Source organism: Vombatus ursinus, unplaced genomic scaffold (genome assembly GCF_900497805.2).
Source record: "Vombatus ursinus unplaced genomic scaffold, bare-nosed wombat genome assembly UNPS02009835.1, whole genome shotgun sequence".
NCBI classification, from domain to species: Eukaryota; Metazoa; Chordata; class Mammalia; order Diprotodontia; family Vombatidae; genus Vombatus; species Vombatus ursinus.
The window spans coordinates 4462203-4476609 of record NW_020949613.1 but is presented as its reverse complement, the minus strand read 5'-3'; the positions used below and the strand labels follow the sequence as shown (position 1 = coordinate 4476609).

The window sequence follows — 14407 nt, the reverse complement described above, 5'->3', positions numbered from 1 at the left end:
AGTACTGTGAGTCCAAGCAGACCCTCTCTTTCCATAATATCCCTTTACTTTCACCATTACCATTTTTTGCCTATTGTGTATTTTCTACCCTTCCCTAATATTAACTCTTTGCAAGCATTTATGTTTTCTGGAATATTTGACACTAATTTTATAAGTAATATTTCTGTATCAAAACATTCCTGTCTTGTGTCATGTAGCAAAAATAATAAAGTTCATATAGTCTTGTGATGGTGCAGCTAGGTGGCACAGTAGAGCATTGGGCTTGGAATCAAGAAGACTCATCTTCATGAGTTCAAATCTGGCCTCAGACACTCACTAGCTGTGTGACCCTGGGTGAGTCACTTAACCCTGTTTACCTCAATTTCCTCACCTGTAAAATGAGCTAGAGAAGGAAATGGCAAGCCTATCTAGGATCTTTGCCAAGAAGACCCTAAATAGGGTTACAAAGGGTTGGACATGACTGAAACGACTGAATGACAACAAAATCCTGTGATCTCACCAATGGTGGTACTCTGTCTAACAATGCAAGTCACAATCAATCTCTAAATCTTTGTGAATGTTGACTATGGACTCTCATAAACTTGCCATAAGGATCAATCTAGAAAGCTGGGACCCTTCCTTGATAATTTTGACATCATGAAGACACCCATAGGTTCAAAGGAAAACAGTAGTCTGGGCTACTAATTATCCCTCACTGTCAGCACATGACTTCCTATTTTTTTGAGACATACAACTCAATTCAATTCAATCCAACAAACATTTATTAAGTGTCTTCTGTGTTCTGGGCACTGGGCTAAGTTCAGGTAATACAAATAATAAGGGGAAAAAAACATCCCTTGACTGAAAAGCAGGTGTGTGGGGGAGGGAAGGGAGGAAGGGAGCAGGGGGCAAATGTTCCGTGGAGTGGAAAACACACAGAGTTGCTGATGGAAAATGCAAAGTTACTTGGAAAGTTCTGAGCCCTCTAATAAGGATGGCTTGGGGAGGAATTTAATGCCCAATTCCTCCAATCAGAGAGGAGAGGCAACTGAGGGATTTGAGAAGATGCTGAGTATCAACAACTGAATCAATCAGAATGGTGAGATTTTAGGTGATCAGCTTATTCTTGGGGAGTCATGATGTTCCATGGAATAGAAAACAAACAGAGCTGCTAATGACAGATTTCATACTTCTCTGTAATTTTTTGTTTCTAATATGTTGCATTAGGCAAGTGTCTTTCCGTTGAGCTTTGGGTGCGCATCAATTTCAATTCTTTGGTATCTCATGACTCACAACCATACCAAAAATAAAGAAATATATAGATAAATAAATAGCTCACATTTATATAGTTTATGAGGGTTAAACACTCTGTTATGTATGTAATACATTCTCCCTAATTTCCAGATAAAGAAGATGATATTTATGTAATTTGTCCATGGTCACATGACTACTAAATGCCACATTCAGACAGTATTCAGATTCTACATCCAGTGCTCTCTCCCCAACACTATTTCCCTCTGTGGAATGTATTCCTGAGGCATGTATTTTATATCTTCCGCTGGTAAGTCTAGTCAATAGGCATTTATTAAACACCTACTATGTGCTAAGCACCAGGGATTCAAAGAAAGGCAAAAAGACAGTTCCTGTCTCAAAGAACTTACCCTCTAATAGTAAACATTCTGGCCATTAAGTCTGTTATTGCGAAGCATCACTTTTTAGTAATTGAGATGTCATTCTACTGCTTTATATTTCCCTGTAACCAGTGCAGTGCTTTACAGAGTAGATACTCTATAAGTATTTCCAAATGTATCAGTGTATTTTATTTCCAAACCTCTTTTCACAAAATAATCCTGTCCTTTTCATAATGTATGTATCATTATCCCCATTATAACAGAAGTTAGGGTTAGAACCCATTATAGAAGAATTGCAATCTTCATTAACAGAGAGAACACCAGAAGCAAAAAAAAAAAAAAACATCACAAATCCATGAAAATAACCAAGCATGTGGATTATACTTGACACTGAAACTTATTAGTGTGGCTAGTTGAGATTTATGAACCCAACAGTTCTATGAAACAGATAGGAATAATAAAGACATTGCACCATTTTAAATAAACCCAGTGGCCAGGCAGCCTGTTCAGTATTTATCTGATACCTACCAGATTCTTCAGTCTGTAGAGTGCCTGCCACGTTGTCTGAACCTAACCCAAACCGTTGTAGTCTATTCTGAAGCCAATCCACTGTTGCACAATAACCTCTATGTAACAATCTGCCCAACATGTAACATTCTAATTTCTTCAACGTTTTAAAATTCCCTTAGTAGGAAATGTTCCCTGACTTCTATTGGTGGTTGCTGGTGAAGTTGTTTTCTCTTAGTTAAAGAGCAAACAAACTTTTTTTTTTCTTTTTTCCCCTAAGAAGGTAACATGATGTAAGAGAAAGAATATTGATCAGGTAGTCAGGAGTGCTGGCTTCTTAACCTTCCCTCAAGAAAGTTACTTAGCCTGTACCTCAGTTTCTTCGTGTGTGAAATGAAGGGATTGGATTAGACCTTCTCAAAGTTCAGCGATAAAATCTTGGTCATATGCATAAGTACAAATAGTTCCTGAGCAAATTTGATTTGCAGAGAGGAAGCAGAAGACTAATCTTCTGTTAGTAGAAGTTAAGAAGATCGTAAGAGACAATTCTGACTATACAAATGAAGGTTTGGGTTTTGTTTTTTGTTTTGTTTTTTGGATTTTTTTTAACCATTTCTTTTCGTGGATCACTTTTGCAGTCTGTTGAAACCTTTGCATCCCGTCTAACATTAAAGATTTTAAATAACTGAAGGACATGTTAAAATTCAATTATTGGTTACTGAAAATAAAGACATATTTTACAATTCATTTCCATGAACCTCCTGAAATCTATTATATGAACCCCCCAAGGGATTAGGGGCTAAGAACCTCTGAGCTAAATGAATTTATTTCCATTACTTAGCCTCTTAAAAAAAGACCTTATGTCAAAGTATTTGTGTACATATGGTAACTCAGGTAGAAGCTTTTACCTTCCCTTTTTTTTCCTTACATGGTGTTACCCAATTCTAGTTTCACTTGTAATTCCAGTTGCTTCCTTCATATCTGCTTAATTCAAATAAAGTTTGAGACTGTCCCATGAACTTTCATTTGGTCCACATTTCTAATTACTTTACAACATTCAATTTTAAAACTTTTTTGGATATTCTTTCCATTCAGGTTCCTGGAATTTGTATGAAACCACAGAGGTTTTTTTCCCTTTTGAACTGAAGACTGTTGGCTCGTGGAATTTCCTTTAACTGGAAGCATGTCTGGCTTTGTGGTTTTAGTATTTGCCCAGTTTTTATATCATCCTGCTTGTTTGTTTTTATATTTAAAGCTGTAGAATTTACCGTTAATTGCCATATTTTTAAAGGGCTCACTTTTCCCCGCTTCCTTTCTTCTTTTTAAACAGTTGAAAGAGACAAGGATTTTTCTCACCAGCGAAGGCACTATAAAGAGTTTCGGTTTGATCTTACACAAATTCCTCATGGAGAAGCAGTGACAGCCGCTGAATTCCGAATATACAAAGACCGCAGCAACAATCGATTTGAAAATGAAACTATAAAGATTAGCATATATCAGATCATCAAAGAATACCCAAATAGGTATATTTATTTATTAATTTGTTTATTTATTTTTGGGGGTTGAGTAACTTCTTATTCTTGAAAGCTAATTTGATATTATAGCTAAACATCATTTCAAAATATTTCATTGTGCCATAAATTTGACTATACTAAGAGGTCAAATCATGTTTCCCACCTCCAAAGTGATGTGCAGAGTAGCTCCAACTCCAGACAAAATTGTAAAGTGGGTGAAGTTTATAATTGATGTCCTCCAATCCTCCCTTTCTTAGCTTACCCTCCCTCTCCTTAAATCCTTTCTTTCATACCAGTCACTCGTGCTGTTAATGGCTAGGGTCCCAGGATGTGAAATTATCCCTACATCCCTCCTCTCCCCCAGTAAAATGCACATTTCTTCAATGCCAGATTTCATGAGGAAATATGTTAAACATATTATTCTAAAGTACTAATTACTGGTAACAGTTCCAGGTGTTGTCCTTCCAAGAGCCATTCATAGGATCATAGGATCATAAATCCTAGGATAGTCACATTAGAGGTCATTCACTTCAACTCTCTTATTGTATAGTGAGGAAACTGAGACTCACTGAGATTAAATGACTTACCCAAAGTCCCCCAAGTAGTAAGTAACAGAAATAGGATTTAAAATTAGATCAGGTGTTCATAGACAGCACCTCAAAAGGACTCCCTCAGATTATGGCCCCCTGGCCCAGTCTGGAGCCAAGCTTCAGCAGTGGTAGCTGGTTGTCACAATCTGACTGGATTAGACCAGCCCCTAGAATCCCTCCTACTATACACAGACACCAACTAACTGGTTCCTTTTTTCTTCATTTGCACAGACACAACATGTCTCAATGTACCCCAAACCCAAATAGGTAGGTTCCAAGGGAATGACATCAACTTAAACATCCTAATAATAACAGGGTACTATCACAGCAATGTGAATGAGAAGCTGTTTAGGTCACATAGTTCTTTGAGCATTGCGATTATGGGGCGCCAAATGTTATTCAATAATGATCTGTTTCCACTGAAACAGAAGCAAGTTGCCAGACCGAGATCAGCAGGGTTAATAATAATAATAATGATAATAAAAATAATAGGTAACATTAATATAGCACTTACTATGTGCCTGGTACTATGCTAAACACTTTATAAATATTATCTCATTTGATCTCATAACAGCTGTGTGAGGTAAGTGCTATTATTATCTCCATTTTACAGATGAAGAAACTGATGCAAACAGATGGCTTGCCTAGGTTCACACAGTGTTTGAGGCTGAATTAGTTTTTCTTTTATAATTAATTAATTTATTTTTAGTTTTCAACATTCACTTCCGTAAGATTTTGAGTTTTAAATTTTCTCCCCCTCTCCTCCTCCCTCCCTGACGTGGTGTGCAATCTTACATAGGCTCTAGTTACACATTCATATTAAACACATTTTCACATTAGTCATGATGTAAATAAGAATTAGAACTAAAGGGGGGAACCATGAGAAAGAAGAAATAAGACAAAACAACAAAAGAAAAAAAAAGAGATCAAATAGTATGCTTTGATATGCATTCAGACTCCAAAGTTCTTTCTCTGGGTGTGGATAGCATTTTCCATCCTGAGTCTTTTGGAGTTGTCTTAGATCCTTGCATTTCTGAGAAGTACTATGTCTATCATAGTCACTCATTGCACAATGTGGCCGTTACTGTGTACAATATTCTCCTGCTTCTGCTCATTTCACTCTGTATCAGTTCATATAAGTCTTTCCAGATTTTTCTGAAGTCCACCTGGTCATCATTTCCACATCACACCTATCAGATCAGCTAACATGACAAAACAGCAAAAGGATAAATGTTGGAGAAGATGTAGGAAAATTGGAACGCTAATGCATTGTTGGTGGAGTTGCGAACTCATCCAACCACTCTGGAGAGCAATTTGGAACTATGTCCAAAGGGCTCTAAAGCTGTACATACCTTTTGACCCAGCAATAGCACTTCTAGGTCTGTATCCCAAAGTGATCATAAAAATGGGAAAATAACCCACTTGTACAAAAATATTTATAACACTTCTTTTGTGGTGGCAAACAACTGGAAATTGAGGGGATAATGTTGTATTTTGTCAAAAGCTTTTTCTGTATCTATTGAGATGATCATGTGGTTTCTGTTAGTTTTGTTTTGATATGGTCAGTTATGCTGATAGGTTTCCTAATATTGAACCAGCCCTGCGCTCATGGTATAAATCCTACCTGGTCATAGTGTATTATCCTCAAGATAAGTTGCTGTAATCTTTTTGCTAATATTTTATTTAAAATATTTGCATCTATATTCATTAGGGAAATTGGTTTATAATTTTCTTTCTCTGTTTTATCTCTTCCTAGTTTAGGTATCAGAAGATTTGTATCATAAAAAGAATTTGGTAGGACTCCTTCTTCATTTATCTCCCCAAATAGTTTATATAATATTGGAATTAATTCTTCTTTACATGTTTGATAGAATTCACTTGTAAATCCGTCTGACTCTGGAGATTTTTTTTTTCTTAGGGAGTACATTGCTAGCTTGTTCAATTTATTTTTCTGAAATGGGGTTATTTAAGTATTTCCTCTTCCATTGATCTAGGCAATTTATATTTTTGGTAATATTCATCCATTTCACTAAGATTGTCAGATTTATTGGCATACAGTTGGGCAAAATAGCACTCTGTTATTGTTTTGATTTCCTCTTCATTGGTGGTGAATTCACCCTTTTCATTTTTGAAGCTGATAATTTGGTTTTCTTTCTTTTTTTAAATAAAATTAACCAAAGGTTTATCTATTTTATTGGTTATTTTTTCATAAAATCAGCTCTTAGTTTTATTTATTAGTTCAATGGTTTTCTTAATTTCAATTTTCTTAATCTCTCCTTTGGTTTTCAGGATTTCTAATTTGGTATTTAACTGGGAATTTTTAATTAATTCTTTTTCTAGCTTTTTTTTTAGTTGCATGCCCAATTCATTGATCTCTTCTTCCTCTCTTTTATTCATGTAAGCATTTAGAGATCTAAAACTTCCTCTAAAAACCACTTTCACTGCATCCAATAAGTTTTGGTATGTAGTCTCATTGTCTTTCTCTTGTATGAAGTTATTGATTGTTTCTATGATTTGCTGTTTGAACCATTCATTTTTTAGGATTAGATTATTTAGTTTCCAGTTAATTTTTAGTCTACCTTTCCATGGTCCTTTATTACATGTAATTTTTATTGCATCATGATATGAAAAGGATGCATTTAATATTTCTGCCTTCCTGCATTGGATTGCGAGGTTTTTATGCCCAAATACATGGTCTATTTTTGTGTAGGTGCCATGTACCACCGAGAAAAAAGTATATTCCTTTCTATCTCCTTTTAATTTTCTCCAGAAGTTGATCATATCTAACTTTTCTAAAATTCCATTCATCTCCTTAATTTCTTTCTTGCTCATTTTGCAGTTAGATTTATCTAGTTCTGAGAAAGGGAGATTGAGGTCCCCCACTAGCATAGTTTTGTTGTCTATTTCTTCCTGTAACTCTCTTAACTTCTCCTCTAAGAATTTAGATGCTATACCACTTGGTGCATATATGTTTTGTAATGATATTACTTCATTGTCTACTGTACCTTTTAGCAGGATGTAGTTTCCTTCCTTATTCTTTTAATTAGCTCTATTTTTGCTTTTGCTTTGTCTGAGATCAGGATTGCTACCCCTGCTTTTTTTTTTTTTTATTTCAGCTGAAGCATAATATATTCTACTCCCAGCCTTTCACCTTTGCCTTTGCCCTGTGTGTATCTCTGCTTCAAATGTGTTTCTTATAAACAACACATTGTAGGATTATGGTTCTTAATCCACTCTGCTATCTGCTTCCATTTTTATAGGAAAGTTCGTCCCATTCACATGCACAGTTATAACTACTATCTGTGTTTTATCTCCATCCTATTTCCATCCTGTTTATGCTTTTCTCTGTCTTTTCTTCTTTTCCCTCCTCACTAGAGTTTTGCTTTCCACCACTGACCACCACTTCCCCCAATCTGCCCCCCCATCTATCAGCCCCATCCCTTTTTTTCCCCTTTGCCCTCCTACTTCCTATAGGCTAAGTTAGATTTCTATACCTAACTGATTTATGTTATTCCCTCTTTGAGCCAAATCTGATGAGATTAAGTTTCAAACAATGCTCATCTCTCTCCTTTCTTTCCCTCTATTATAATAGGTTTTTGTGCCTTTTCAAGTGATATAATTTACCCTTGTCTGCCTCCTCCTGTCCTCTTCTCCCAGAACAATCATTTTCACCACTTTTAATTAGAATTTTTATCATCACATCAAAGTCAACTTATATCCTCTATCTATGTATACCCCTCTTAAATGTTGTTTTAATGATGTAGTTCTCAAGAGTTACAAGTGGCATCTTCCCTTGTAGGGATGTAAACAGTTTGCCCTTATTAATGATATGTTTTTGTTTTTTTTTTTTCTTTCTTTCCTGTTTACCTTTTTATGCCTCTCTTGAATCTTGTATTTGAAGATCAAATTTTCGGTTGAGCTCTGGTCTTTTCATCAGGAAGGTTTGGAAGTCCCCTATTTTGTTAAATGTTAATCTCCTCTCCGGAAAGATTATGCTCAATTTCACTGGGTAGTTGATCCTTGGTTGTAGTTCAAGCTCCTTTGCTTTATGGAATATCATATCCCATGCCCTTTGATTTTTTAGAGTAGAAACTACAAGATCCTGTATAATCCTGACTTCAGTGTACTTTCTTACCATATAGCCAATTATATTTTTTAAGGACTTATTTTCTTCAGTGTACTTTTTTTTCCCATTTGACCTATAGTATTTTTTAAGGACTTGTTTTCTGCAGTCAATTTTTGTCCTTCCTTTTTCAAGCTATTGACTCTGTCTTGCATACCTCCCATTTCTTTTTCCAATTTTTCTTCTACCTCTCTCATTTGCCTTTTAAAATTCTTCTTGAGCTCTTCCAAGAAAGCCTTTTGGGCTTGAGATCAGTTCACATTCCCTTTTGAAGTTTTGGATGTCAGTATGTTAACAATGTTTTCCTCTTCTGAATTTGAGTCTTGATCTTCCCTGTCCCCACAATAAGAATCTACGGTCATTGTCCATTTCTGCTTTTTGCTCATGCAGTTCGCCTATTTCCTGGCTTTTAAATTTCAAATTTGAATTCATGTCTTCTTGCCTTTAAGAGACAGTGCTCTATCCACTCAACCACTGTCACTGACCCTTATAAGTTATTACTTTCACAGGAAGAGGAACATATCAAGTAATAGAGCTTATCTTTGCTTCATGAGCCCCAAGAAGCTAGATTAAGAACCTCTGATATAAATTAATGTTTATAGCTTTTTTTCTCTTTCCCTGTTCCAAACCTATATATTTTTGTGTTTGATATTTTCTAAAACTCTCCCCACCCACAACTTGTATGGAGAGAGATGCATGATTTTTGCCAAGGGCATAAGATTGCTTTTAGATCTCTAAATCCCTTATCAACTGCATGGTGGGGGTGGAGATGTTTAAGGGTTAATGCATGGTGGTGGTGGGGACTAAAACTATCACCCTTGTTGATTAGTTTCATGACCTCATTTGGGGTTTTCTTGGCAAACTTACTAGAGTGGTTTGCCATTTCCTTCTCCAACCCATTTTACAGATAAGGAAAACTAAGGCAAACAGGGTTAAGTGACTCGCCCAGTAAATGTCTGAGGGCAAATTTGAACTCAGGTCCTCCTGAATACAGGGCTGGCACTCTATCCACTATACCACCCAGCTACCCAAATCACCCTAGTTAACAATTTTAATTATTAAAGATTACAGAGAGGATAAGCCTTAACACAAAGTAAAATTTATCTAATGAATAAATTCAATAGTTTGGCAAATAGGTGATGGAAGATGCTTTTGGTCTTTGGGTCCTTCCAAGTTCCCTAAACTCACACAGCAGAGTCAAACACCCATTCTACTTACATATAAACCCTGGTGTGCATTTTGTATTATTTTATCCTATTATAGAAAGCTTAGTACATGGGCAATGATCTCATCCTGTGATAAAGAATAATACAATTGTCATTGTGTGGTGGTGAATAGAAAGCCTTCCAGAGTCAGGAAAGCTGAGTTAAAAGTCCCTTCTCTGACACATATTGCCACTGTCACTGGCAACTCTTTTAGATTATAAAGTGCTGATTGGCAAAGATACAAGAAGTTTCTCAATAGGAGCAACCTGTTTTAATGAAATCACAGGTCTAGTAAAAATGTATTTACAAGATTTTTATAATTTAATTTCAACATCATTAGTATCTAGTTCCTAGGAAGTGGTAGATTAAAACAGCATTTTATGTGTGATGGGAAAAATCATTTCATTACTGCACTGCACTGGATATAACTGCACCCACAGAAGAATTTATATTTAGTTGCTCCTAATATAAACTACCATAAGCTACTAGTATAACAGTTGCTACTATATCTTGCCTCTGGACCATGTTTGTGACCTGTATCATAAAATCATTTTCTATATCCCCTGGATGGACACCCAGTCTATAGGAAACTGTCATACCAGTGTCCTTTCTTTGTCTATTATCCTTTTCTTTTTATCCTCATTTAAATACATAGCTGGATTCCAACTTCACATTTATAAATTTACATATAGTTGTCTACTTTTGTTTTTTTTTTAAGACTGGGTTTCCCAAATTTAGCCAGGCTGAAAGCACGATGGCCAATTACAATATTGATCCCACTGCCAATGCAGGAGCTTTGACCAGTTCCATTTTCAACCTGATTTACCCTTCCTTAGGCAGCTAGTTGGGGCCCCACTCCTGGAGGCTTACAATCTTGGTGATTGGTATTGAATTTAATTTGGATACCTGATCGACTTTCAACCCTTTTGTTTCAGTCATTTTTCAGTCATGTCTGACTCTTTGTGACCCCATTTGGGATTTTCTTGATAAAGAAGTGGTTTGCCATTTCCTTCTCCAGCTCATTTTACAGATAAGGAAACTGAGGCAAACAGGGTTAAGTGACTTGCCCAGGGTCACAAAGCTAGTATCTGTCTAAGGCCAGAGTTGAACTCAAAAGATGAGTCTTCCAGGGGGCAGCTAGATGGCACAGTGGATAGAGCACCGGCCTTAAAGTCAGGAGGACCTGAGTTCAAATCAGGCCTCAGACCAAACACTTAACATTCACTGGCTGTGTGACCCTGGGAAAATCACTTAACCCGAACTGCCCAAAAAAAAAAAAAAAAAAAAAAAAAAAGAGTCTTCCTGACTCCAGGCCTGGTGCTCTATCCACTGTGCCACCAAGCTACAAACTGCCCTACTTTAGCTCAGAACTCTTGAGTTCAACGAATTCATCAGTTTCAGCCTCCACTGTAGCAGGGGTTACTGCACTGCCAAACTCTGTATCCATAAAACCTGGCACCTTTCTTCCTTTCCATTCTTATTACACCTTATTTATTTATTTATTTTTAATTTTCTTTTAAAAAATTTTGAGTTTGAAATTCTCTCCCTTCCAACCACACCCTCCACCATCCACTCAGAAGGCAAGCATTATAGCATCATTTATACATGTGAAATGATACAAAACATTTGTATATAGCCATATTTCTAAAAATGCAAGAAAAATAAAAAGTGAAAAAATCATATTTCAGTTTGCGCTCAGAATACATAAGTTCTCTCTCTGGAGGTGTATAACGTTTTTTCATCATGAGTCCTTTGGAATTGTCTTGGATAATTGTATTGATCAGCACTGGGCTGCATCTCCTAATGAAGGACTGGAAAAAAGCTTTGAGTGAGTCCCCAGTTTTATCTACATTTTTGAAAAACTAAAGACATTTTTATTCTTTGTTATAAGGGATGGCTCCCTAAGTAAGGAAGAGTAGGTATACATTTTGGGAGGAAAAAGGTAATATAAAACAATGAAAAAATCAATAAAAATTTTTAAGAAAAAAGAATAAGTAAGTTCAATAGCCTTTCCAAATTTAAAAGATGGATAAACATTTTCATTTAAAGTAGGATTAGATTAAGAAAGTTGATATATATATATGTAAATATATATACTACCACCTATCTATTTACCTATCTATCTATCATCTACCTATTCTTATTTCCTTTGATTCAACCACCATATTTTGGTAAGACATGACTTACCTGCTAATTCATAAATTTTTAATCAGAAAAATAATTTCACTTAGCTCTGTTAGTAATATTCAATTGGAGAATACTAGAATAATATCAACTTAATAGATAATGAATTAGAGTTCAGTAGAACTATTATTCCCTTCAGTATAAATCTAGTGGCTAAAAAGGTTTTTAGGGTAAATTTGATTTGAAAATCAAAAAGAAGAAAAAATGATTAATATACAACATTACTAAACTTTTGCATGTTTTTTTTTCAGTGAAATGACTCTTCTCACCTTCACCAAAATCCCTCAAGCCTTTGTGGGCTAACAATTTCCTTATAGCCTTTTATAGTAACATTTCAAAATAATTTCAGTATAGTGATACTTTGAAGTCCTATTGCTCATGTGAATTGATATAGCTAATTGATATAGCAAGCCAGTGTGAGAAATTGATATGTGACTGTTCCCTTCTGTCTACTCTTCACAAGGCGCTATAATTTTCCTCTCTATGCAGTATTTATATTCTTGAAAAAGGTTAAAATGGTCAATAGCATTTCCAAAGAAATTAACAAAATGCCATTTTTTTATTTTACTTTCCCTCTACATATTTGTTTCTCTTCCTTTAACATTCTTTTACTATGATCGTTGTCTCCTTTTTTTCTCTTTCTTCTGACTACTGTCCTACTCTCAGGGCTTGTCTTTCTTCTTCTACTTCATTCCCAACACACAAGTTCAAAGGATCATAGAATTAGAGCTGGAAAAGGCCTGAGAGGCTATCTAGTTCAACCCTCTTGTTTTTACAGATGAAGAAACTAAGGCCCAGAATGGTAAATGTTTTACAAGATCACACAGATGGAAGCAACTTAGCCAGGACTTGGAAAAAAAAAAAACACTGGATTTGGAGTTAGAGGATAATGGTTCTCTGTTCTTCAGTACCTAGGACTTTGGGCCTCAGTTTCTTCATTTGTAAAATGAGAGTATTAGCCCATGTGACCTCTGAGGTCCCTTCCAATTCCAAACTATGATCTTTGGAAACAAAGTGTTCGTTTCTCCTTTGATCGCTTTTTTTTTTTTACCCATACCCTCTATAATTGAGAATAGCTATAGATATAGATAGATAAATATATAGATATAGGTATATATATCTATATATTTCATTTTCTTTAGGATTGATTGTTACCTGAAGGAATTTAGAATATTCTTCTGTTCTGACTTTGAAAAGCATTGTCCTGGGGAGGGAGAAACAAGATGGGAAAAACAAAGATTCTGGCATACCATAAAGGAAATTATAGTGGAACAATTTTTACTATAATTTTACTTCAAATGTTGCTATAAAAATGAGATATTTATAAGAAAAACAGCCCAGCTTTTTAATGAAATATTATTGATCCCTCATCACACCAATCTTTCCAATGCATAATGAAAAAAAAATAGGGGAAAAAAAAGCTTCTTAACCAAAACCAACCAATATAGCAATAGGATCTGACAGCAGATGCAGTATTCCATAACCAGTGTCTCCATTCTTTTGACAAAAAGAGAGATGGTTGTAATCTGTTCTCTGGCTCCAGGTTTGGTCACTGCAGTTAATCAGAATTTGACTGCATTTTAGTGTTGCTGTTGTTTACATTAATGTAGTCATTTTAAATATTATACTACTGGTTCTTCTTACCTCACTCTGAATCATAAGGTCACAGATTTTCCCATGCTTCTTCATCTTCCTCGTATTTATTGTTTCTTTCATAAAATATAATTTTCCATTACATCCATATGCCATAATTTGTTTAGCGATTGCTAAATCCATAGTTACCTACTTTGTTTCCACTTCTTGGTATGACACCACACAAGTGCACACACACACATATAATAGATGGGATCTTTTCTTATATCTTTGACTTCCATGCCCAGTAGGTGGATCACTAAATCAAAAGGTATGCATAGCTACTTTTCACACATAATGTCAAACTGTTTAACAGCCAGGCTGGACACAGTCAAAAATCTACCAGCAGTGCATTATTGTGCCTGTCTTTCAATAGACCATTTTAGCACTGACTATTTCAAGCTTTTATCCTCTTTGCCTATCTGATGGATGTGAGAAGAAACTTTGGTGTTTGTATTTTCATTATTATTACTGATTTGATTGAATATTAATTTGGCTGTTGATAATTTGCAATTCTTTAAGAAACTTCATTACTTTGAACTCTGATCTGTGGGGGAATGGTTCTTGATCTTACATATTTGTGTGAGTTCTTTATGACTAGAACATACTTGCAGTTTCTCTTTCCAGGGCCCACTTTCACTTGCATCTTGGGTCCTCAGACAGTGGCTACAATATTTTTTCCCTTTGGGATACAAACTTAGTTCTCAACTGCTGGGTCAGGGGAGGGAAAATACTTTCTAATTCTGTGGTTCATGAGACCCCATCAATATGTTCCATCTCATGATTACTTGTAGATATCAATTAGTCAGCTAGAGTTTTAAAAATAGATATTTACTATGGTGGCATAGGAATGGAAATTAAAAAAAAAACCCACTATCTCCACTTCAAAAAAAGTCTTTGACATATTCCTCTTCCACTAATATAGTCAGAATCCAAGGGAAAGTAGGTTCAAATTTAGAGACATATAGCAAAAAGGATATTTCAAAGCTCTTAGCTGCTGGAAGTCCTGTTTTTTTTTTCCTTTGTGGTTAATTAGAATGCA

At 35.5% G+C, this 14407-nt stretch overlaps 1 protein-coding gene across 1 annotated transcript in view; it reads left to right on the top strand.

Annotated features, from left to right (window-relative positions):
- BMP5 (bone morphogenetic protein 5) overlaps positions 1–14407 on the top strand; it is a 180375-nt gene that overhangs the window by 71102 nt on the left and 94866 nt on the right. The window contains exon 2 of the mRNA XM_027852929.1: positions 3448–3640. Coding sequence (XP_027708730.1) covers positions 3448–3640 — 193 coding nt within the window. The remainder of the gene's footprint in view (positions 1–3447; positions 3641–14407) is intronic.